General features: G+C 42.4%; 1 protein-coding gene across 3 annotated transcripts in view; it reads right to left on the reverse strand.

The window, feature by feature from the left end:
• CLUAP1 (clusterin associated protein 1) overlaps positions 1 to 20,868 on the reverse strand; it is a 43,197-nt gene that overhangs the window by 1,097 nt on the left and 21,232 nt on the right. The window contains exons 8-12 of one of the 3 annotated variants that reach the window (XM_082671192.1): positions 19,370 to 19,511; positions 17,216 to 17,288; positions 5,822 to 5,929; positions 3,319 to 3,374; positions 2,981 to 3,037 (exon numbers count right to left, since the gene is read on the reverse strand). In XM_082671192.1, coding sequence (XP_082527318.1) covers positions 2,981 to 3,037; positions 3,319 to 3,374; positions 5,822 to 5,929; positions 17,216 to 17,288; positions 19,370 to 19,511 — 436 coding nt within the window. Of the gene's footprint in view, positions 1 to 2,980; positions 3,038 to 3,318; positions 3,375 to 5,819; positions 5,930 to 17,215; positions 17,289 to 19,369; positions 19,512 to 20,868 lie in introns of all 3 variants that reach the window. The other 2 variants (XM_082671194.1, XM_082671193.1) reach the window with 2 other exon arrangements.

The raw sequence follows: 20,868 nt of genomic DNA on the forward strand, positions 1-20,868 counted from the left end.
TGCTACTGACATCATGTCAGCAGAGACCCTACCTTGCTTTTTTACTAGTTGCTCAATAACCAGCAACACCCACATGAAGGAAGAGCTTGCCAGAGTAGCAGTCAGGCTGTGGGGGCATAAGAATGGGGCCAGTGTCTATATATTGCTGGCTGAAATACATATATAAATGTGTCTTCCAACCAGTAACCCTCAAACACCAACGGGCAAGCCAAGGCTGGAGCTGCAAGGTGGCTTTCCCGCCGCCGTCTCAGGAGCACCACTGGATGTGCACGGAAGCTCACTGGAGGCCCAGAGACCCACCTGTGGACAGCAAGAAGGGCAGGGGCTTGGTGGGGGTTGCTTATTTGGGCTTTTGGATGGAAAGCCACTCAGGAAACGGGTGTAAGGAGCAAAATAAAAGACATTCTCTCTTTCATCATCTAGATGAGGGTGACCAACTCAACCAGCTTTTTCATACTGCAAGTCCTGTATCCCCAGTAAACCAGGATGGTCAGTCACTCTATATAGACCATTCCCACCTGCACACATACATGCTGCAATCTCCTTCTTCTTAAAAACACAAAATAAAAAACGCTAAAATGTAACCCCACCTTCCTCTGCAGCTACTCTGCCCTGTTCTCCTGTGGCCTCACAGCAAACCCCCAGAACGAGCTTGCACTCACGCTATCCCTGCTGGCTCCCCTCTCGCTGCCCTCTAAGCACTAGCCAGGCTAGCCAGGCTACTACCACTACTACCACTAGCCAGGCTCTCACCCCTCCCCCCAAGTCCCCCAAGACTGAAACGTTCAATGGACTCAGATCCTATGGGTAATTCTCCATCCTCCTGTTTGACCCATGGCTGCATCTGACACAGGACTGCTCCTCCTCCCCCAGAACCCCCTTCCTGTGCTCCAGGCCCCCTCCTCTCAGGTGCTTGCCCCATCTCACTTCCTTGTCTTCTCCATAGAGCTTGCCTGCCCTGCTTCCTCGCCCTGACCTCTGCAATACAGGATCGGCCTTGGGCCTCCTCTCTTCCCTTTCTACTCTCTCTCCCCAAGCAATCACATCTATCCTCATGGTGGTCTTTGGGTGGCTCCACCAAATTCAATCTCCAGCTCAGACCTGACCCTTGAAGTCCTCAACACCAGCATGTGGACATCTAGCAGGCAGCTCACACTGAGAATGTCCAAAACCAGACTCTTGATCTGCTCTCAAGTCCCTGCCTCAGGTCTGCCCCCCTCAGGAAATGAAAACTATGCTTTCAGCCAATTAAGCCACAACCAGGGCATTTCTCTCTTTCTCTAACACCTCATGTCCAATTAACAAAACCTAATGGTTCTCACCTTAGAAACATCCAGAACCTGACCACTTCTCAACAGTCTGCTGCTACCGCCACCCTCACTCTGAACTAGACCCCTGCAAATGCCCCAACCTGGTTCCTCTGAAACTCAGGTCAGCTCTCCTGGGTCTCCAGCACCTCCCCGCTGCACTCAGAGAGCACAAGCCCTCCTCACATCCTGCAAAGCTGTGCGTGGCCCCTGCTGCCTCTCCTGCTGCTCCTGCTGCCTCTCCTGCTGCTCCTGCCCCAGTTCACTCACTCCCAGTCACGCTGTCGCCTCCGGCCCTCGAATTCAGGAACCATGTTTCCTAGGCCTCACTGCCCTACTGCAGCATCACCTTCCTCCTGCCACTCAGCCCCCTGCCCAATGTCACCTAATCAGAGACCTTCCCTGACCAATCAGAAGACATCGACCTCCTCCCTCATCCCTGTCACTCTGTCCCCTAAACCTGCTTTATTTTTCTTATCACCATGACCCCTGATGTATCTGCTTGATGACCGTTGGAATGTAAGCCTCAAGAAGGCAGGGGCTTTGTTCTGTTCACTGCTGTATTCCCCTAACCCCTAACAGTGCTTGGTACGTAACAGGCACTCAACAAGGACCCGGCAAGTGAATGAGTGAACAGGTGAAGGACAAGCCCAGGGGGATGTGTGGAAACAGCCTCCTTGAGATAAATAAGGGGCAACAGGCACAGAGGAGATTTTAAGCTACAAATAAGGCATTTACTCAGAAAAGTAGAAAGCTATACAAATGATCAAGCAAATCATAAGAAAAGAGGCCAGTGTCATGAGTTTCCACACCAGACTTTCCCTAATTCCATCTCAGATGGGTAAGATGGATGGATAGAAGCTATTTAGCCATCCATCCCCTACTTTGTTAAAAAAATTTTGGAGGTAGTCTCTCTGCTTCTCTACAGACTGTCTTCTATGAATTCAAGGCCCTATCTTCTCTGTGCATCTTGCCCAGCAAATCTGAGTGACCTCTCCTCTCCTGTGAATTTCTCTAAAAGTATTCACCATTGGTACCTAATAAATGGAACTGTTTGTACAAGAATATCAGCCCACGCTATGTGCATGTACTAGTGCCGTGCTCCAAACACACATGGCATTCAGCCTGATGGGAAGTCTGTGATCTCCATCAGTCCAGTCACCTTTGCCTCTTGGGCCTCACAGCCCTGCCAGGGACTCAACAAAGAAGGCAAGCCCAGATCGATGGACAGTGCGGCCCCAATAACTGGACCCCAGCAAGGATGCCTTGGTTCCCCATTCCATTGGTTTCCCAGTCAGTTATCCACTCAACAGTGCTCAAGGCATCAGCAACGTGATGTCACACTCCGGGCCCTGGTCTCAAGAGAGCCTGCCTTTCAGGTTCCCTCCCCAGAATGGAGCTGAAGAAAAGCCTGGTCTTGATCCCAGCCCTCAGCAGAATCCCTTCTCTTCTAGGTTACAGTTAAGGGGCCTGATAACCTTCCTTGTCTCTTGGCTCAGTGTTCACCCCGCCTCCTCATTAGCACAGGGACCTCTAGGTAACTTCACCACTCACTGTGGAACCCATGTGAGTGGCTTCTTGCCCCAGACACAAGGTATCACTCTTGGGGAAGGCTCTCTGCTGACCGTAAGTGGCTCACACACACACAAATGGAGGTGAAAAAGAAAACCAACCTGTTTCTTGGAGCTGGAAGTCTTGCATTTACCTAAGAGAGCTGGTGCTGCTTCCATCTTTGGAAAGCGAGAATGGAAAGAACAATGAGAAGAAAAAAAAAAAGTAGGGCAAGCACGTTCATTTGAAAAGAAAAGAAATGAGCCAACAACTAGCAAAGAAGAGAGTCTAGCTCCTTGGGAGGTCGAACTCTGCCACAAACCCAACAAAAGGCCGGGCTGAGAAGCAGCACCTCGCGCTAAACTGGTCAGATACACTTAGCTTCTCGGCCAAACTAGCCTACGAGGCTGGCCCAAGACGGCCAAGACCAGGACAGCTCAGGGAGCTGGTCGGGACTCACATCGTCGTCCGAGTCTCCACCTTGCATTGTGCCCACAACGCGTTTGCTGGGTCGTCCTGAGGAGAACAAAAGCATGAAGAGAGTATGAAAACCTTGTAGGATACAGGACAGGAAACGGCCTTCAAGATTTGCTTTCCTTTAGAAAACTGGGAAAAAGAAGAATCACATTAAAAAACTGACTTAAGAAAAAAAAAAAAAACGGACTTAAGTAGGTACTTTCCTGGTGGTCCAGTGGTTAAGGTTCCACGCTCCCAGTGCAGGGGGCCTGGGTTCAATCCCTGGTCAGGGAACTTGATCCCACATGCATGCCAAAACTAAAGATCCTGCATGCCACAAATCCCATACGAGGCAACGATGATCCCACGTGCTGCAACTAAGACCCGGCACAGCCAAATACATAAAATAAGTAAATAAATACTTAAAAAAAAATAAAAACAAAAAACTGACTTCAGTAGCATCCAGCTAATCAGAACTGTGACAGTAACAGATTTCCTGCATTTCCACTTTGAAAAAGAGGAAAAGGGCATTAAAATATAAGCACAAATCATAAATCAGAAAAATAAATATGCATCCTGTAAATATTTTAGGTAAAAATCACTGAATCCCATTATTAGTATACATGCAATAGAACAGATGTGCTCTCTGTTGAAAAAAGAAATATATTCTTGTTTTATGGGCCAGTGTCACTTGTACTTGAATCTATGTCTGAGCTCCAAACAGTAAAAAAAATTTAAGTATCACATTAATTTATCCTTCAAAACACCATCATTATCTATGTGATTCTCCCCTCCTCCTCTGGAAGTCAATGTTTTCTAGATGAGACTTCTGCAAAAACTCAGGAGCCATCCTTGCTGGGTGAAGGCAGAGAGCTGCACATACCCGAAGGCTGAAAAACAGCCACCGGTGACGCCAGGGCCAGGCCTCAGAAGAAAGGCAGCGAAGGCAGCTCAGAGGAGCTCATTCAGGGCAGGCCTGGAGATGGCCATCAAGAGCTGTTTATGGACACGCTCCCTTGGTCAGATAAAATGCAACTCTTGTGTTGTTTGAAGAACTTATTTGTAGTTTTTGGAAACAAATCCTGTGATTTTACTTCTGCAGGCTGAGTGGTCAGCAGGAGAATTTAGGAACCCAGTGCCCTTACTACGTTCTATTGAGCCAATTCCATACCTTTTTAGAGCCTTGGCCCCCATCTGCAGAATGGGAGTCATAACCTCTAACCTCTATTTATATCATGAAGCTCTTAAAAAATAAAAGGAAGAGAAAGGAATCAGAGCATCTAATTATCCTATAAAAAAATGAAATGTATAAGAGAAAGCAGTTAATATAGAAGTTAATATAAAACAATAAAGATGATTTACAACTTAGAAGTATTATATACATAAAAATGCAATTTTGTTCCAAAAATTAACAGGTAGTAGAAATGCTTTATAGGCAAATATAGGGCAATTTAGTATCTATCAAAATAACAATTTATATAACCTTTGACCTAAGAATTCCATTTTTAATGATGCAACCTAAAAAAACACTTGCACATATGCGGAAAGATGTACATACAAAGGCAAGAGTGGAAATACTTAAATATATATCAATATGGAATGCCCAAATAAATTATGGGTACAGCCACAGGATGGAATACTATGCAGCTGTCAGAAAGAATGAAGCAGATTTATATTTTACTGACATGGAAAAGGTTCCAGTATATTTAATAATAATTTTAAAAAGCAAGTACAGAACCACACACAATCTGGTCCCATTTAGGTTAAAAATGTTTCAGGTGATCTTTGTGTCCACATCTGAGTGTGTGTGTGTGTGCGCACTCACGAGCACACACTTGTAAATGTGTGGAAAGGTAATTTGGAAGGACACACTCCAAGCCACTGGCCATGATCCCTGTAGGTGAGGGTGTGGGACATGAGGAAGACCCCAGGGGAGCACCCACATTTGCTCCACATATGTTATTGCTTGAATCTTTTGCAGTAAGAAGGTAGAAACTAGAAGAACCTTTTTTTTTTTTTGGCCACACCTCACAGCATGGGGGATCTTAGTTCCTTGGCCAGGGATCAAACCTGTGCCCCCTGCAGTGGGAGCACACAGTCCTAACTACTGGACCGCCAGGGAATTCCCAGAAGAACGTTTTTTTTAACAGTACAGATGCTCATGTAAGTCCCTTATTTGTGCATTAATTCTCTGACCATAAGGGATGTAACTGCACTGAGAGCAGTTTGGACCCACAACGGGCAGAATTCAGCTGATCAGCAGAGGCAGTGTGTTATGTGGCCTCTGTGAGAAGTACCAAACCATAAATAAGACTGGTTATTCTTGGGGCCAAAGGTAAGAGTATTAGCAGCAAAGATGACCACTGACCAGTTTAAGAGCCAAATCCTGATGAACAACAGGGCAGTGTGCTTATGGGCCTCGAAACCAAGCAGCCCTGACCCAATCCCGGCCGCCATTTCCTGTGACAGGGCATGGGGCGGAGGGCAAGCAAGAGCCACTGTGGTACCTTGCAAGAGCGCCTCCATGGCTGTCCGTGGCTTGGACAGCCGTCTCTCTTCTAGTTCACTGTCGGATTCATCGTCCTCCTGGATGTCAATGTCGGAGTCATCATTACCTGGCAGCGACACAAGTAGGCAAAACAAAAGGGCAGCTCCGTCATTGCCTCTAAAACAGCTTCTGTCCAGTAAGGCTCTTGTCAAAAGCCATCTGTGCTCCTGAGCCTTTCTTTTGATGCATTTGATTTTACAAGGCTCTTGGGAGTTGCCTGTAGATACTTAGTGAAGAGTTAATGCAAACAACCATAGGCTAGTTTTTTTATAAACAATTTTCCAAAGCAAGAAAAAAGTGGGTCAGTTATATCAGTTAGAAACATTATTCCAGTATGTAAAACTAAAAATTTGACTAGCCAGCTGTCAAGGTAGCTGGAGTTCTTCGTTAGTCGGGGGAAAAAAACCATTCTCTGTTCAGTCTTAGGCCATGTTACCAGAACTCAAGCTCCTTGAAGATAACACGAGGAAAGTGAAGCCCACTGAAATGGTCAGCAACTGCACCAGAACAAGCCTGGAGGCAAGAGGGAGACGGGCCAGGAAGGGCCTGTTTGGGCTGCCTGGGAAAGATAGCTACCTGGTGACTGGCAACGAAAATTGGTGCTCGTGATATTCCTTACTGAAGAAAACTCATTATAAAGGTAAAGAAAGGTCATTCTCAGTGCAATGGGCTTTTACATTAATTTCTTAAATACTCCTCTGGAGTCTTGTGCAGGTTGAACATTTCCTAATGTAAACCTACAAAAGGAGAGTTTCCACAGTGGGGAGAAAAAACTTTCACTGCCCAGCCCAACTGCTCTGTGCCCAGAGAGTGACAGAGGTTTTAGAAGGATGGAACTGGAAGAATGCAGTTGCTGTTCTCATCACTGACTCTTAAGACAGTTTGGAAGTAGAGTAATTGTTCATCTACAAAAATGCTTTGCGTAACTCCTGCTGTAAGAGAGTAATGAAATGGCAGCTGCATCTAGCTGGGCACTGAGGGAAAGTTTCCTGCTTCCTTTAGCCCTGGAGAGAAGAGCTGTACTCTACAGCACGAAGGGGCAAAGCTGGGAGCTGGAGAAAGTGTCAATAAGGGCATCCTGTAAGGACTTCAGTACAATCAAGCTGACAACTACCACCTTATAAAAGCTGTTACAGAGAATGTGATTAGATATTAACTAGATATTAACACAAATTAATGACCACAAAGTGAAATCACTCTTCAGATTAGTTTTTTTACTTCCTCCAGGAAAATTATGACATTATATCCTCACCCCATACAATATAAAGCAAATGATATCATGAATTTTAAACCAACATTAATACAGGTACCTTGGGCTCAGTGCGATTTCTTCTGACAAGTCACAGCAATAGACTGAGGACCAAGCATGTAAACTAAAGTTAATACACGCTGACACCGAAATCACCGAGTTGTCAGTGACACGTTAAAATGAGGATGGCCAACTAGGGTGCCGGGATGATTCAACAGGAAAATAATAGACTTTCCAAAAAGTAGTGCTGGGACAAATGGACAGCCACACACAAAAGAATGAGTTAATATACAAGGATTAACTCAAAATGGGTCAGAGACCTAAATGTAAGAGTTAAAACTATAAAACTCCTAGAAGGAAAACAGAGGGGTAAACCTTGGTGACCTTGAATTCAGCAGTTTCTTAAATATGACACTAAAAGCACAAGCAACAAAGAAAAAAACTGATAAACTGTACTTCATTAAAACTTTGTACAGCAAAGGACAGCATCAAGAAAGTGAAAAGATAGTCCAGAGAATGACAGAAAATATTTGCAAATCAGAAATCATATATAAGGGTCTAGTATCTAGACTATATAAGTCAACAATAAAAGGAAAACCCAATTTAAAAATCTGCAAAGGGCTTGAATAGATCTCTCCAAAGAAGATATACAGACAGCCAATAAGCAGATGAAAAGATGCGCCATTTCATCGGCTATCAGAGAAATTCAAATCAGAACCACAATGAAGGGCTTCCCTGGTGGTGCAGTGGTTGAGAGTCCGCCTGTCATTGCAGGGGACACGGGTTCGTGCCCCAGTCTGGGAGGATCCCACGTGCCGCGGAACGGCTGGGCCCGTGGGCCATGGCTGCTGGGCCTGCGCGTCCGGAGCCTGTGCTCCGCAACGGGAGAGGCCCGCGAACCACCAAAAAAAAAAAACAAAAACAAAAAAACACAATGAAATATACTTCATACACACTTAAACTTAAACTTTGTAAGTTTCTCCTTTTAGATCAACACTGTCCAATAGAAATATGCCAGCCCCAGATGCAATTTAAAATTTTCTACTAACTACATTAAAGCAAAAACAGGTGAATTAATTTTAATAATGTTTTATTTAACCCAATATATCTAAAATGTCATTTTAATAAGTAACCAATAGGAGACTGGTTCAAGTTGGCAGAGTAGAAGGATGTGCTCTCACTCCCTCCTGCAAGAGCACTGGAATCACAACTAACTGCTGAACAATCATCAACAGGAAGACACAGGAACTCACCAAAAAAGATACCCCACATCCAAAGACAAAGGAAAAGCCACAGTGAGATGGCAGGAGGGATGCAATCAAAATAAAATCAGGGGCTTCCCCGGCAGCACAGTGGTTAGGAACCCACCTGCCAAGGCAGGGGACACGGGTTCAAGCCCTGGTGCGGGAAGATTCCACATGCTGCGGAGCAACTAAGCCCGTGCGCCACAACTACTGAGCCTGCGCTGTAGAGCCCGCGAGCCACAAATGCTGAGCCCGTGCACCTAGAGCCTGTGCTCCGCGACAAGAGAGGCCACTGCAATGAGAAACCTGCGCACCACAATGAAGAGTAGCTCCCCGCTCACCGCAACTAGAGAGAGCCCGTGCGCAGCAACGAACACCCAATGGAGCCAAAAATAAAGATAAATACACAAAATAAAATCAAATCCCATAATTGCTGGGTGGCTGACTCACAGACTGGAGAACACGGATACCACAGAAGTCCACCCACTGGAGTGAAGGTTCTGAGCCCCACGTCAGGCTTCCCAACCTGTGAGTACAGCAACGGGAGGAGGAATTCCCAGAGATTCAGACTTTGAAGGCAAGCGAGATTTCATTGCAGGACTTCGACAGGACTGGGGGAAACAGAGACTCCACTCTTAGAGGGCACACACAAAGTAGTGTGCACATCGGGACCCAGGGGAAGGAGCAGTGACCCCATAAGAGACTGAACCAGACCTACCTGCTAGTGTTGGAGGGTCTCCTGCAGAGGCGGGGGGTGGCTGTGTCTCTCCGTGAGGACAAGGACACTGGCAGCAGAAGTTCTGGGAAGTACTCCTTGGTGTGAGCCCTCCCAGAGTCCAACATTAGCCCCACCAAAGAGCCCAGGTAGGCTCCAGGGTCGGGGCGCCTCAGGCCAAACAACCAACAGGGAGGGAACCCAGCCCCACCCATCAGCACACAAGTTTTACTGAGCTCTGCCTACCAGAGCAACAGTCAGCTCTACCCACCACCAGTCCCTCCCATCAGGAAACTTGCACAAGCCTCTGAGATAGCCTCACCCACCAGAGGGCAGACAGCAGAAGCAAGAACTACAGCCCTGCAGCCTGTGGAACAAAAACCACATTCACAGAAAGACAGACAAGATGAAAAGGCAGAGGGCTATGTACCAGATGAAGGAACAAGACAAAACCCCAGAAAAACAACTAAATGAAGTAGAGATAGGCAACCTTCCAGAAAAAGAATTCAGAATAATGACAGTATGATCCAGGACTGTGGAAACAGAAGGGAGGCAAAGACTGAGAAGATGCAAGAAATGTTTAACAAAGACCTAGAAGAATTAAAGAACAAACAAACAGAGATGAAAAATACAATAATTGAAATGAAAACTACACTAGAAGGAATCAATAGCAGAATAACTGAGGCAGAAGAACGGATAAGTGACCTGAAGACAGAATGGTGGAATTCACTGCTGCGGAACAGAATAAAGAAAAAAGAATGAAAAGAAATGAAGACAGCCTAAGAGACCTCTGCGACAATATTAAATGCAACAATATTCGCATTATAGGGGTCCCAGAAGGAGAAGAGAGAGAGAAAGGACCAGAGAAAATATTTAAAGAGATAATAGTCGAAAACTTCCCTAACATGGGAAAGGAAATAGCCACCCAAGTTTAGGAAGCGAAGAGATTCCCATACAGGATAAACCCAAGGAGAAACACGCTAAGACACATAGTAATCAAATTGGCAAAAATTAAAGACAAAGAAAAATTATTGAAAGCAGCAAGGAAAAAGCGACAAATAACATACAAGGGAACTCCCATAAGGTTAACAGCTGATTTCTCAGCAGAAACTCTACAAGCCAGAAGGGAGTGGCATGACATATTTAAAGTGATGAAAGGGAAGAACCTACAACCAAGATTACTCTACCCAGCAAGGATCTCATTCAGATTCGATGGAGAAATCAAAAGCTTTACAGACAACCAAAGGCTAAGAGAATTCAGCACCACCAAACCAGCTCTACAACAAACGCTAAAGAAACTTCTCTAAGTGGGAAACACAAGAGAAGAAAAGGACCTACTAAAACAAACCCAAAGCAATTAAGAAAATGGTCATATGAACATACATATCAATAATTACCTTAAAAGTGAATGGATTAAATGCTCCAACCCAAAGACACAGGCTTGCTGAATGGATACAAAAAAAAGACCCAAATATATGCTGTCTACAAAAGACCCACTTCAGACCTAGGGACACATACAGACTGAAAGTGAGGGGATGGAAAAAGATATTCCATGCAAATGGATATCAAAAGAAAGCTGGAGTAGCAATACTCATATCAGGTAAAATAAACTTTAAAATAAAGAATGTTACAAGAAACCAGGAAGTACACTACATAATGATCAAGAGATCAATCCAAGAAGAAGATATAACAATTATAATTATATATGCACATAACATAGGAGCACCTCAATACATAAGGCAACTGCTAACAGCTATAAAACAGGAAATCGACAGTAACACAATAGTAGTGGGGGACTTTAACATCTCACTTACACCAATGGACAGATCATCCAGACAGAAAATTAATAAGGAAACACAAGCTTTAAATGACACAATAGACCAGATAGATTTAATTGATATTTATAGGACATTCCAACCAAAAGCAGCAGATTACTTTCTTCTCAAGGGTGCACGGAACATTCTCCAGGATAGATCACATCTTGGGTCACAAACCAAGCCTCAGAAAATTTAAGAAAATTGAAATAATATCAAGCATCTTTTCTGACCACAACGCTATGAGATTAGAAATGAATCACAGGGAAAGAAAGTAAAAAACACAACACATGGAGGTTAAACAATACGTTACTAAATAACCAAGAGATCACTGAAGAAATCAAAGAGGAAGTTGAAAAATACCTAGAGACAAATGACAAGGAAAACACGACAATCCAAAACCTATGGTATGCAGCAAAAGCAGTTCTGAGACGGAAGTTTATAGTAATACAATCCTACCTCAAGAAACAGCAAACATCTGAAATAAACAATCTAACCTTACACCTAAAGGAACTAGAGAAAGAAGGACAAACAAAACCCAAAGTTAGTAGAAGGAAAGAAATCATAAAGATCAGAGCAGAAATAAATGAGAGAGAAACAAAGAAAACAATAGCAAAGATCAATAAAACTAAAAGCTGGTCCTTTGAGAAGATAAACAAAATTGATAAATGATTAGTCAGACTCATAAAGAAAAAGAGGGAGAGGACTCAAATCAATAAAATTAGATATGAAAAAGGAGAAGTTACGACACCGCAGAAATACAAAGCATCCTAAGAGACTACTACAAGCAACTCCACGCCTATAAAATGGACAACCTGGAAGAAATGGACAAATTCTTAGAAAGGTATAACCTTCCAAGACCAAACCAGGAAGAAATAGAAAATATGAACAGACCAATCACAAGTAACGAAATTGAAACTGTGATTAAAAATCTTCCAACAAACAAAAGCCCTGGACCAGGGCTTCCCTGGTGGCGCAGTGATTGAGAGTCCGCCTGCCGATGCAGGGGACACGGGTTCGTGCCCCGGTCTGGGAAGATCCCACATGCCACGGAGGGGCTGGGCCCATGAGCCATGGCCGCTGAGCCTGCGCGTCCGGAGCCTGTGCTCCGCAATGGGAGAGGCCACCACAGTTAGAGGCCCGCGTACCGTAAAAAATGAAAAAAAAAAAAAAAAAAAGCCCTGGACCAGATGGCTTCACAGGTGAATTCTATCAAACATTTAGAGAAGAGCTAACACCCATCTTTCTCAAACTCTTCCAAAAAACTGCAGAGGAAGAAACACTCCCAAACTCATTCTATGAGGCCACCATCACCCTGATACCAAAACCAGACAAAGATACTACAAAAAAAGAAAATTACAGACCAATATCACTCATGAATATAGATGCAAAAATCCTCAACAAAATACTAGCAAGCAGAATCCAAGAACACACTGAAAGGATCATACACTGTGGTCAAGTGGGATTTATCCCAGGGATGCAAGGATTCTTCAATATATGCAAATCAATCAATGCGATACACCATATTAACAAACTGAAGAAGAAAAACCATATGATCATCTCAATAGATGCAGAAAAAGCTTTTGACAAAATTCAACACCCATTTATGATAAAAACTCTCCAGAAAGTGGGCATAGAGGGAACCTACCTCAACATAATAAAGGCCATATACAACAAACCCACAGCAAACATCATTTCAATAGTGAAAACTGAAAGCAATTCCTCTAAGATCAGGAACAAGAAGACAAGGATGTCCACTCTCACCACTATTATTCAACATAGTTTTGGAAGTCCTAGCCACGGCAATCAGAGAAGAAAAAGAAATAAAAGGAATACAAATTGGAAAAGAGGAAGTAAAACTGTCACTGTTTCCAGATGACATGATACTATACATAGAGAATCCTAAAGATGCTACCAGAAAACTACTGGAGCTAATCAATGAATTTGGTAAAGTTGCAGGATACAAAATTAATACACAGAAATCTTTTGCATTCCTATACATTAATGATGAAAAATCTGAAAGAGAAATTAAGGAAACACTCCCATTTACCACTGCAACAAAAAGAATAAAATACCTAGGAATAAACCTACCTAGGGAGACGAAACACCTGTATGCAGAAAACTGTAAGACACTGATGAAAGAAATTAAAGATGATACCAACAGATGGAGAGATATACCATGTTCTTGGATTGGAAGAATCAATATTGTGAAAATGACTATACTACCCAAAGCAATCTACAGATTCAATGCAATCCCTATCAAATTACCAATGGCATTTTTTATAGAACTAGAACAAAATACCTTAAAATTTGTAATGGAGACACAATAGACCCCGAATAGCCAAGGCAGTCTTGAGGGAAAAAAACGGAGCTGGAGGAATCAGACGCCCTGACTTCAGACTATACTACAAAGCTACAATAATCAAGACAATATGGTACTGGCACAAAAACAGAAATATAGATCAATGGAACTGGACAGAAAGCCCAGAGATAAACCCACACACCTATGGTCAACTAATCTATGACAAAGGAGGCAAGGAAATAAAATGGAGAAAAGACAGTCTCTTCAATAAGTGGTGCTGGGAAAACTGGACAGCTACATGTAAAAGAATGAAATTAGAACACTCCCTAACACCATACACAAAAATAAACTCAAAAAGGATTAGAGACCTAAATGTAAGACCAGAGACTATAAAACTCTTAGAGGAAAACATAGGAAGAACACTCTTTGACATAAATCACGGCAAGATCTTTTTTGATCCACCTCCTAGAGTAATGGAAATAAAAACAAAAATAAACAAATGGGATCTAATGAAACTTAAAAGCTTTTGCACAGGAAAGGAAACTACAAACAAGATGAAAAGACAACCCTCAGAATGGGAGAAAATATTTGCAAATGAATCAACGGACAAAGGATTAATCTCCAAAATATATAAACAGCTCATGCAGCTCAATATTAAAGAAACAAATAACACAATCCAAAAATGGGCAGAAGACCTAAATAGACATTTCTCCAAAGAAGACATACAGATGGCCAAGAAGCATGTGAAAAGCTGCTCAACATCACTAATTATTAGAGAAATGCAAATCAAAACTACAATGAGGTATCACCTCACACCAGTTAGATTAGGCATCATCAGAAAATCTACAAACAACAAACGCTGGAGGGGGTGTGGAGAAAAGGGAACCCTCTTGCACTGTTGGTGGGAATGTAAATTGATACAGCCACTATGGAGAACAGTATGGAGAAGTTCCTTAAAAAACTAAAAATGGAATTAGCATATGACCCAGCATTCCCACTACCGGGCATATACCCAGAGAAAACCATAATTCAAAAGGACACATGCACCCCAATGTTCATTGCAGCACTATTTACAATAGCCAGGACATGGAAGCAACCTAAATGCCCATAAACAGACGAATGGTTAAAGAAGATGTGGTACATATATACAATGGAATATTACTCAGCCATGAAAAGGAACGAAATTGAGTCATTTGTAGAGACGTGGATGGATCTAGAGACTGTCATACAGAGTGAATATATATGGAACATAGAAAAGTGGTGCAGATGAACCAGTTTGCAGGGCAGAAATTGAGACACAGATGTAGAGAACAAACGTATGGACACCAAGGGGGGAACGTGGCGGGTGGGAGGGGTAGTGGTATGATGAACTGGGATATTGGGATTGACATATGTACACTAATATGTATAAAATGGATAACTAATAAGAACCTGCTGTATAAAAATAAAATAAAATTCAAAAAAAAGTAACCAATTTAGAAAAGTATTAATGAGTAATTTTACTCTACTTTTATAGTAAGTCTTCAAAATCTGGTGTATATTCTCCACAAACAGCATATCTCGATTCGGACTAGCCACGTTTCAAGTGCTCCAAGAACACCAGCTCATGGCCAGGTACCGATGGTGCAGTTCTAGACGTGGAGATCCCTGAGCGCCTTTGCCATCACTGTGCACTGGCACAACACCCGTCACACAGTAGGCAAATGGTAAATGTGCATGACATGCATGAACATCTTCTCTCCACTACACCACAAAAATGGAACCACAGCAAGGTTACTCAGTTGCTTTCTAGAAATTCCTGGGTCATTTTATAAATTCAGAGGATTCTTTAAGTTCCTAATGCTACAGTGCTTGAATCCTACCGAGGATACAGTTATAAATTTACCCCCAGCAACGAGGTTTAAAAGGATGGTGGGAAGGTGAAGAGTCGCCCTTGACTTTTATTACAGGGCATCCCAACAGAGCACTTTGCCTTTTTAATCTCTGGGGCCTATGGCACTCTCCCATCTCTAATTACTCAAACTTTCTCTTCCTCAAACCTCTTACTCCAAATCCCAAAGCGAAATCTGAGATGACTTTACCTCCTGCTTAACAGAGAAGACAGTCTCCATCAAATGTGAACCCCTCAAGCACACGGCCCACCTTCCAGCTCATCTCATCTGCCTCAGCTCCAGCCCCATGTGTTCATACTTTTCCTCACTCAGCAAAACTCACTGAGTTTCTCACAGAAAGGCTGGGACTTTCCCCATCTGATAGCTCCCTTCTCCCCAGCTCTACTGATTTAGCCTTTGTTTAAACAGCATCTCCTGGTGAGGTCTACCCTGACTCCTCTTTAAAACTGCAATTCTATTACACCTTCCCTATGCCCCTTACCTGCTCCTCGTTTTCCCCCATGGCATTTTTCACCTTCCACAAACAGCTTGCTTATTGTTTGTCCCCCAGCATGTCATTAGCACATCAAATCGTTTAAGGCAAGGATCCCTGTCTGCTGTCCACTGGTATGTCCTTAGCACCCAGAATAGATACTCAATAATGCTTTGCTGGGTTGAATCAGCTACCTGCAGAGTGGCCTGAACAAGATGCTCTCTTCCAGCTTTTGGATTTTGCTAATTCTTGCCCCGATTCACATCTATGTACTATTAGATTTTTCTGTTCAGAGGAGTCTTTCACAGATGGGAGAAAAGTTCAGAAGGTCTTCCTTTATATCTCTCCTCCTTTATATCCCAATACTCTGGGCAATGTTCCCACATGTGCAGAAAAGCAAAGAAGCACAGGGCATCTTAAGAAGCTTAGGATAAATAGAACTGAGAATGGTCCTTTGTAAATATTTTCCTAACTTCTTTGCTCAAAAATTACTAAATTAAGCGCTTTCCTTCATTAAGTTGGTTTAAACCGGAACTTATTTTTCCAAAAAAACTAAATCACACATACTCATGAGAATCTCTGTCCTTCATGAGATCCCAAACCTATGGATCACAAAATTAAAGTAGGAGTTCAGAAGAATAAAGCAAGATCACTGAGAAAGGTCTTAATGTGCTGGTCCAGGGCAGAGCAGGATGCAGCCAACCAACCGGGCTCTTACCTGTGCTGGGCCTCTCGGAAGAGGATAAACTCCATGCAGGCTTATCATTTAGGGCTGCTTCAGGCACTCCTGGCCAACCTGGAACCATAAAGGTGAGGGGCTGCTTTTGCTAGAGAGGCCCTTGGAATTTTCTAAACTTGCCCCTAGAGAATTTCACAGCAGTCCCTACTCTTCTTCCAGAGTTTCCTGACATTCAGGAGAGAGAGGCATAGAACAAGTATGACAGGCAAGAGATACAAAGGGAAAACACAGAGAGAGAGCACACCTGCTGGGACAGGTACACTTCCTGCAAGCATGAGAGAAAAAACCATCACAAGAAAAGAGAAACAAGCAAGAGAAGTAACTCTGTGAGACAAAGCCATCAATTCCGCATGAAGATCATGTGCTGCTACTGCTCCCAAGGCTGACTTGACACCTTGGTGAAGTTCATGGATGAAGTGTGCTACCCAGTCATGGGGAACATTTCTTCCCAGAATCTAGGTCTCACAAGTAGGTAACTCCCATTTCTCTACAGGTGAGAGCCTAGATGAACGACTTTGGATTACCGGGGGACATATGACAGGCGTGTGTGAAGTGGGGGGACTACCTTCAAATAAGTACACTTGTACTGCATCACAATACTTGCTTTCCCTCAGTTTGCCCTAAAATAAGGAACCCTACAAGACCTCTAAGAGCAAATTTTCTTGTATAATTATATGCAACTCAAACTAATTGTATCATTTAAACAGGGGAAAACAGTATTTCAGTTGGCACGAAAACCAAATGTACTTTAAATGCTATGTAATTTAAAACATTCTCTTGAGCTCCTAAGTGAATTAAAATGGTACCTGATATAAAAGTTGTGAGAAAATTGCCTTTTGAAAATAAATAAAATATGCGTGTAAATTTTCTGAGGCTAAAAACTCTAGTCCAGAGTAAGTACGTCCATTTAAAAAGTATGGGCTTACTTCTGCTCTTGAGCAGTCGCTTTTCTTCCTCCTTTAGCTTGTTCTGCATCAGACGGAGAGTGTTTTCAGCTTCCTATGGAGCAGGAAAAACAAGATCCAGAAGAAATGACACTTTCTGGACTGTTTTATTATTCTTTACCATATAAGTACTGCTAAATTTGTGATATAGAAGCAAAAAAGGCTAAACTACAGGAAGGGGAAGAGAACTAACGCTGCATGAGAAACTCAACACCCCCTCTCCGTCATCACTCTGGCAGCCCGATGAAAAGGGGGGCTCCCAGAAGTGACACCACTGGCCCAAAATGGGCCTCACTGATCCCCAAAGCCAGGCTCCTCCCACTACACCTCACTGCCTCTGAAGAAAATTGACAACACAACAAGATGCCTGTCACATGTGCCTGTGTGGGATGTGGACACAGGAACAGATGCATCAACTACAGGGCCTCTTGCTCTTAAAATAAAGCACGAATTTTATCATTTTCCTGCCCTGCACAATTCTAACCCTGAAAGGGGCTAAATGGTAGGAGTGATCAGATAGGAAAAGAAAGAAAGAAATACTAGTTTTAATTCCTAGGGTATAAAAAAAGCTAATACTTGAGTTAGGTTACAAAATGTGGCCCTGATTATTGTCAAAAAAGAGAATGGGAGGGACTTCCTTGTGGTGGTTCAGTGGTTAAGACTCCGCACTTCCACTGCAGAGGGCGCAGGTTCCATCTCTGATTGGGGAACTAAGATCCCGCATGCCATGCGGTGCGGCCGAAAAAAAAAAGTTAGAAAAAGAGAGAATGGGAGAGGAAATTGGCTTTTAAAAATGTGCTGTTGTTCTAAATGTTAAAAAGGAAGCACTGTTTCATGCATGAGATATTTTGAGGGACCAGGTATTAGAAGCATGGGGAGTAGCTGTGAGCACAGAAGAAAAAGAGGGTAGGTACTTGCTGAAGGGAGGGTGGGCAGGAAGGCGCCCTTCAGAAGTAACCTGGGCCACCCACTCGCATCCTGAGGCACGTTCTTTGGTACGTTCTCTGAGCCCAGGGGTGGCCCAGACAATAGTACAAAATGATCAGCTTATTTTCACTGTCTCTTTACTGCTCTTTCCCAGACACCCAATGTTTAAAATGTCCAGAACTCCAGGGTCTTTTCATTGCCCTCAAAACGTGCCTGTCCTGGACCCTCCATTCCTCCATGACCTGCCTCTGCCTTACAGCAAGAGTGGCAACAGGTTCCTCGTCCAGATAAACATGTCCAGATGAAGGTGTCAGTTACAGCCAGCCCTCTTGGCAACAAAGTAGCATCACCTAATTCAAATGTCCAGGTTTGTAATAAGGCTAGGATAACCTTTATACCAAAAGCTGTCAAGGACAGCATGAGAAAGGGAGACTGGAGACCAGTTTCACTGTGAAAATAGATTCCAAATGCCTATTTTAGGGTTAAGCAGAAATATCCCTAGGGGATAAGGGCAATTCAAAATGACAGCAACTTTGTCCAACTTCCTTTGCTCTGATTCCATACTTATCAACTGATGCTGGGATCTGAAATACTCTTTCCTAAATGGCCTTACGCATTGGGATGAAAGGAACCTGAAAGACAGCTGGTCACTTTATAGGTCATACATATTTCCCGCAATAATCGATAAGCTACAATTCTTCTTTATAAAGCAGTTTCTGAAAAGCTACTCTGGGTGATTCAATAAACCAGAGCTTGAAAATCTTTAAGTGAGCTGACCAAGCAAGATCTGTACACAAGACATGTTACATAATTTGTGGGACTCAGTGCAAAATAAAATGCAGTTAAAAATTACTAAGAAAAAAAAAAATTACTAAGAATTTCAAAACGGTGACAGCAGAGGATTAAAGCAAGCCCAGGTCCTTCTAAGCTTGCAGCTGTAGCCAACTGCACAGGTCGTGTCCCCACCCTGTCTGTAGTCCTAACTGACCAAACTCTGGTGATAACCTACTACCAAAGATTTGACAACCTCGGAGCCCAGGCTACACAACCAGAAAAACAGAAGAATCACATGAGCAATCCTTAGTCTGGTCAGGGAGAAAAAACATTCACCAGATATTTTTTTCACAGTGATATTTACAAACTGGCATGTCAACAAGTACAAAGTAACACACCAGAACAAATGGTCATACAGAAGGACTAAGCACTCACCTCAAACCTCTCTTGCTCCATCCTGTGATGATCCTCGAGTTGCTGTTCCAGATAAGCCAGATTTCGAAATTTCTCTAGATAAATGTCATACTGCTTTTGCAATTCATCCTCAGTCTTCTCATATTCATCCATAAAGGCTGGCCTAGAAAAAAATGAAATAAAAACTGAAAGATTAATCAATATACAAAAATACAGTAGTTTGAAATTGATATTCAGAGCTCCAGATTCCGTCCTGGTTTTCTTTGGAAAGCCTTTAATTAGAGAAGGTTCTTCATTCTTGTAACTAAAGCTAATTTCCCCTTTTCTCTTCCCTCCCCACAAAATGAAGATACTTTTAATCAAAAATTAAGACATGCTCTTTGTAAAAACTAGAAATAATCCTGAAAGTATTAAGAATAAAATTAAAATTACTCATAATCCCATCACTAGGTATTAGCACTTAATATTTGACATACATCCTTCCAGACTTTTCTATGCATAGATACATACAGAAATGTATTTCTTTTTAACAAACATTAAGTATATTATCTCAAATGAAGCTCTGAGGTCTTTTCTCCTCACTCAATATGGCACATATTTCAATACAGAGTTAAAGAATAATCATACATCATACACATCTCTAAAAATCAATAAATTAAATACATGCATTATCTTAGCTGGGTATAATATTCTGTCTGAATGTTCCAAAATTTAATCAGTCCCCTAAAAAGAGAAATATAGGTTGCTACAAATTAAAGCTAAGTTTTTAAACAATATAAAACTTAAAAATAAAACCACAGCATAAAAACCTGTTTCAATTGGTTTGTTGAATTTTTTTCTCTTATTATAGATCTTAAAGGGAAAACTTTGTTCTTTTAAAAATATAAACAGATAGGGACTTCTTTGGCAGTCCAGTGGTTAAGACTCCGAGTTCCCAATGCAGGGGGCACGGGTTTGATCCCGGGTCGGGGAACTAAGATCCCGCAGGCCGCACGGCACAGCCCCAAAAATTTTAAAAATAAAAACATAAACAGACAAACTAGAAAATAATTTATAATCTTTTGGACTAGAGGAAAACAGAGAAATTTTTCTATTAAAAAGATCTGAGGCTTGTGGAACAAAAATCACATTCACAGAAAGATAGGCAAGATGAAAAGGCAGAGGGCTATGTACCAGATGAAGGAACAAGACAAAACCCCAGAAAAACAACTAAATGAAGTAGAGATAGGCAACCTTCCAGAAAAAGAATTCAGAATGATAGTGAAGATGATCCAGGACCTCAGAAAAAGAATGGAGGCAAAGATCGAGAAGACGCAAGAAATGTTTATCAAAGACCTAGAAGAATTAAACAACAAACAAACAGAGATGAACAATACAATAACTGAAATGAAAACTACACTAGAAGGAATCAATAGCAGAATAACTGAGGCAGAAGAATGGATAAGTGACCTGGAAAACAGAATGGTGGAATTCACTGCTGCGGAACAAAATAAAGAAAAAAGAATGAAAAGAAATGAAGA

Source organism: Grampus griseus (assembly GCF_964374135.1).
Source record: "Grampus griseus genome assembly, chromosome: 14".
Lineage (NCBI taxonomy): Eukaryota > Metazoa > Chordata > Mammalia > Artiodactyla > Delphinidae > Grampus > Grampus griseus.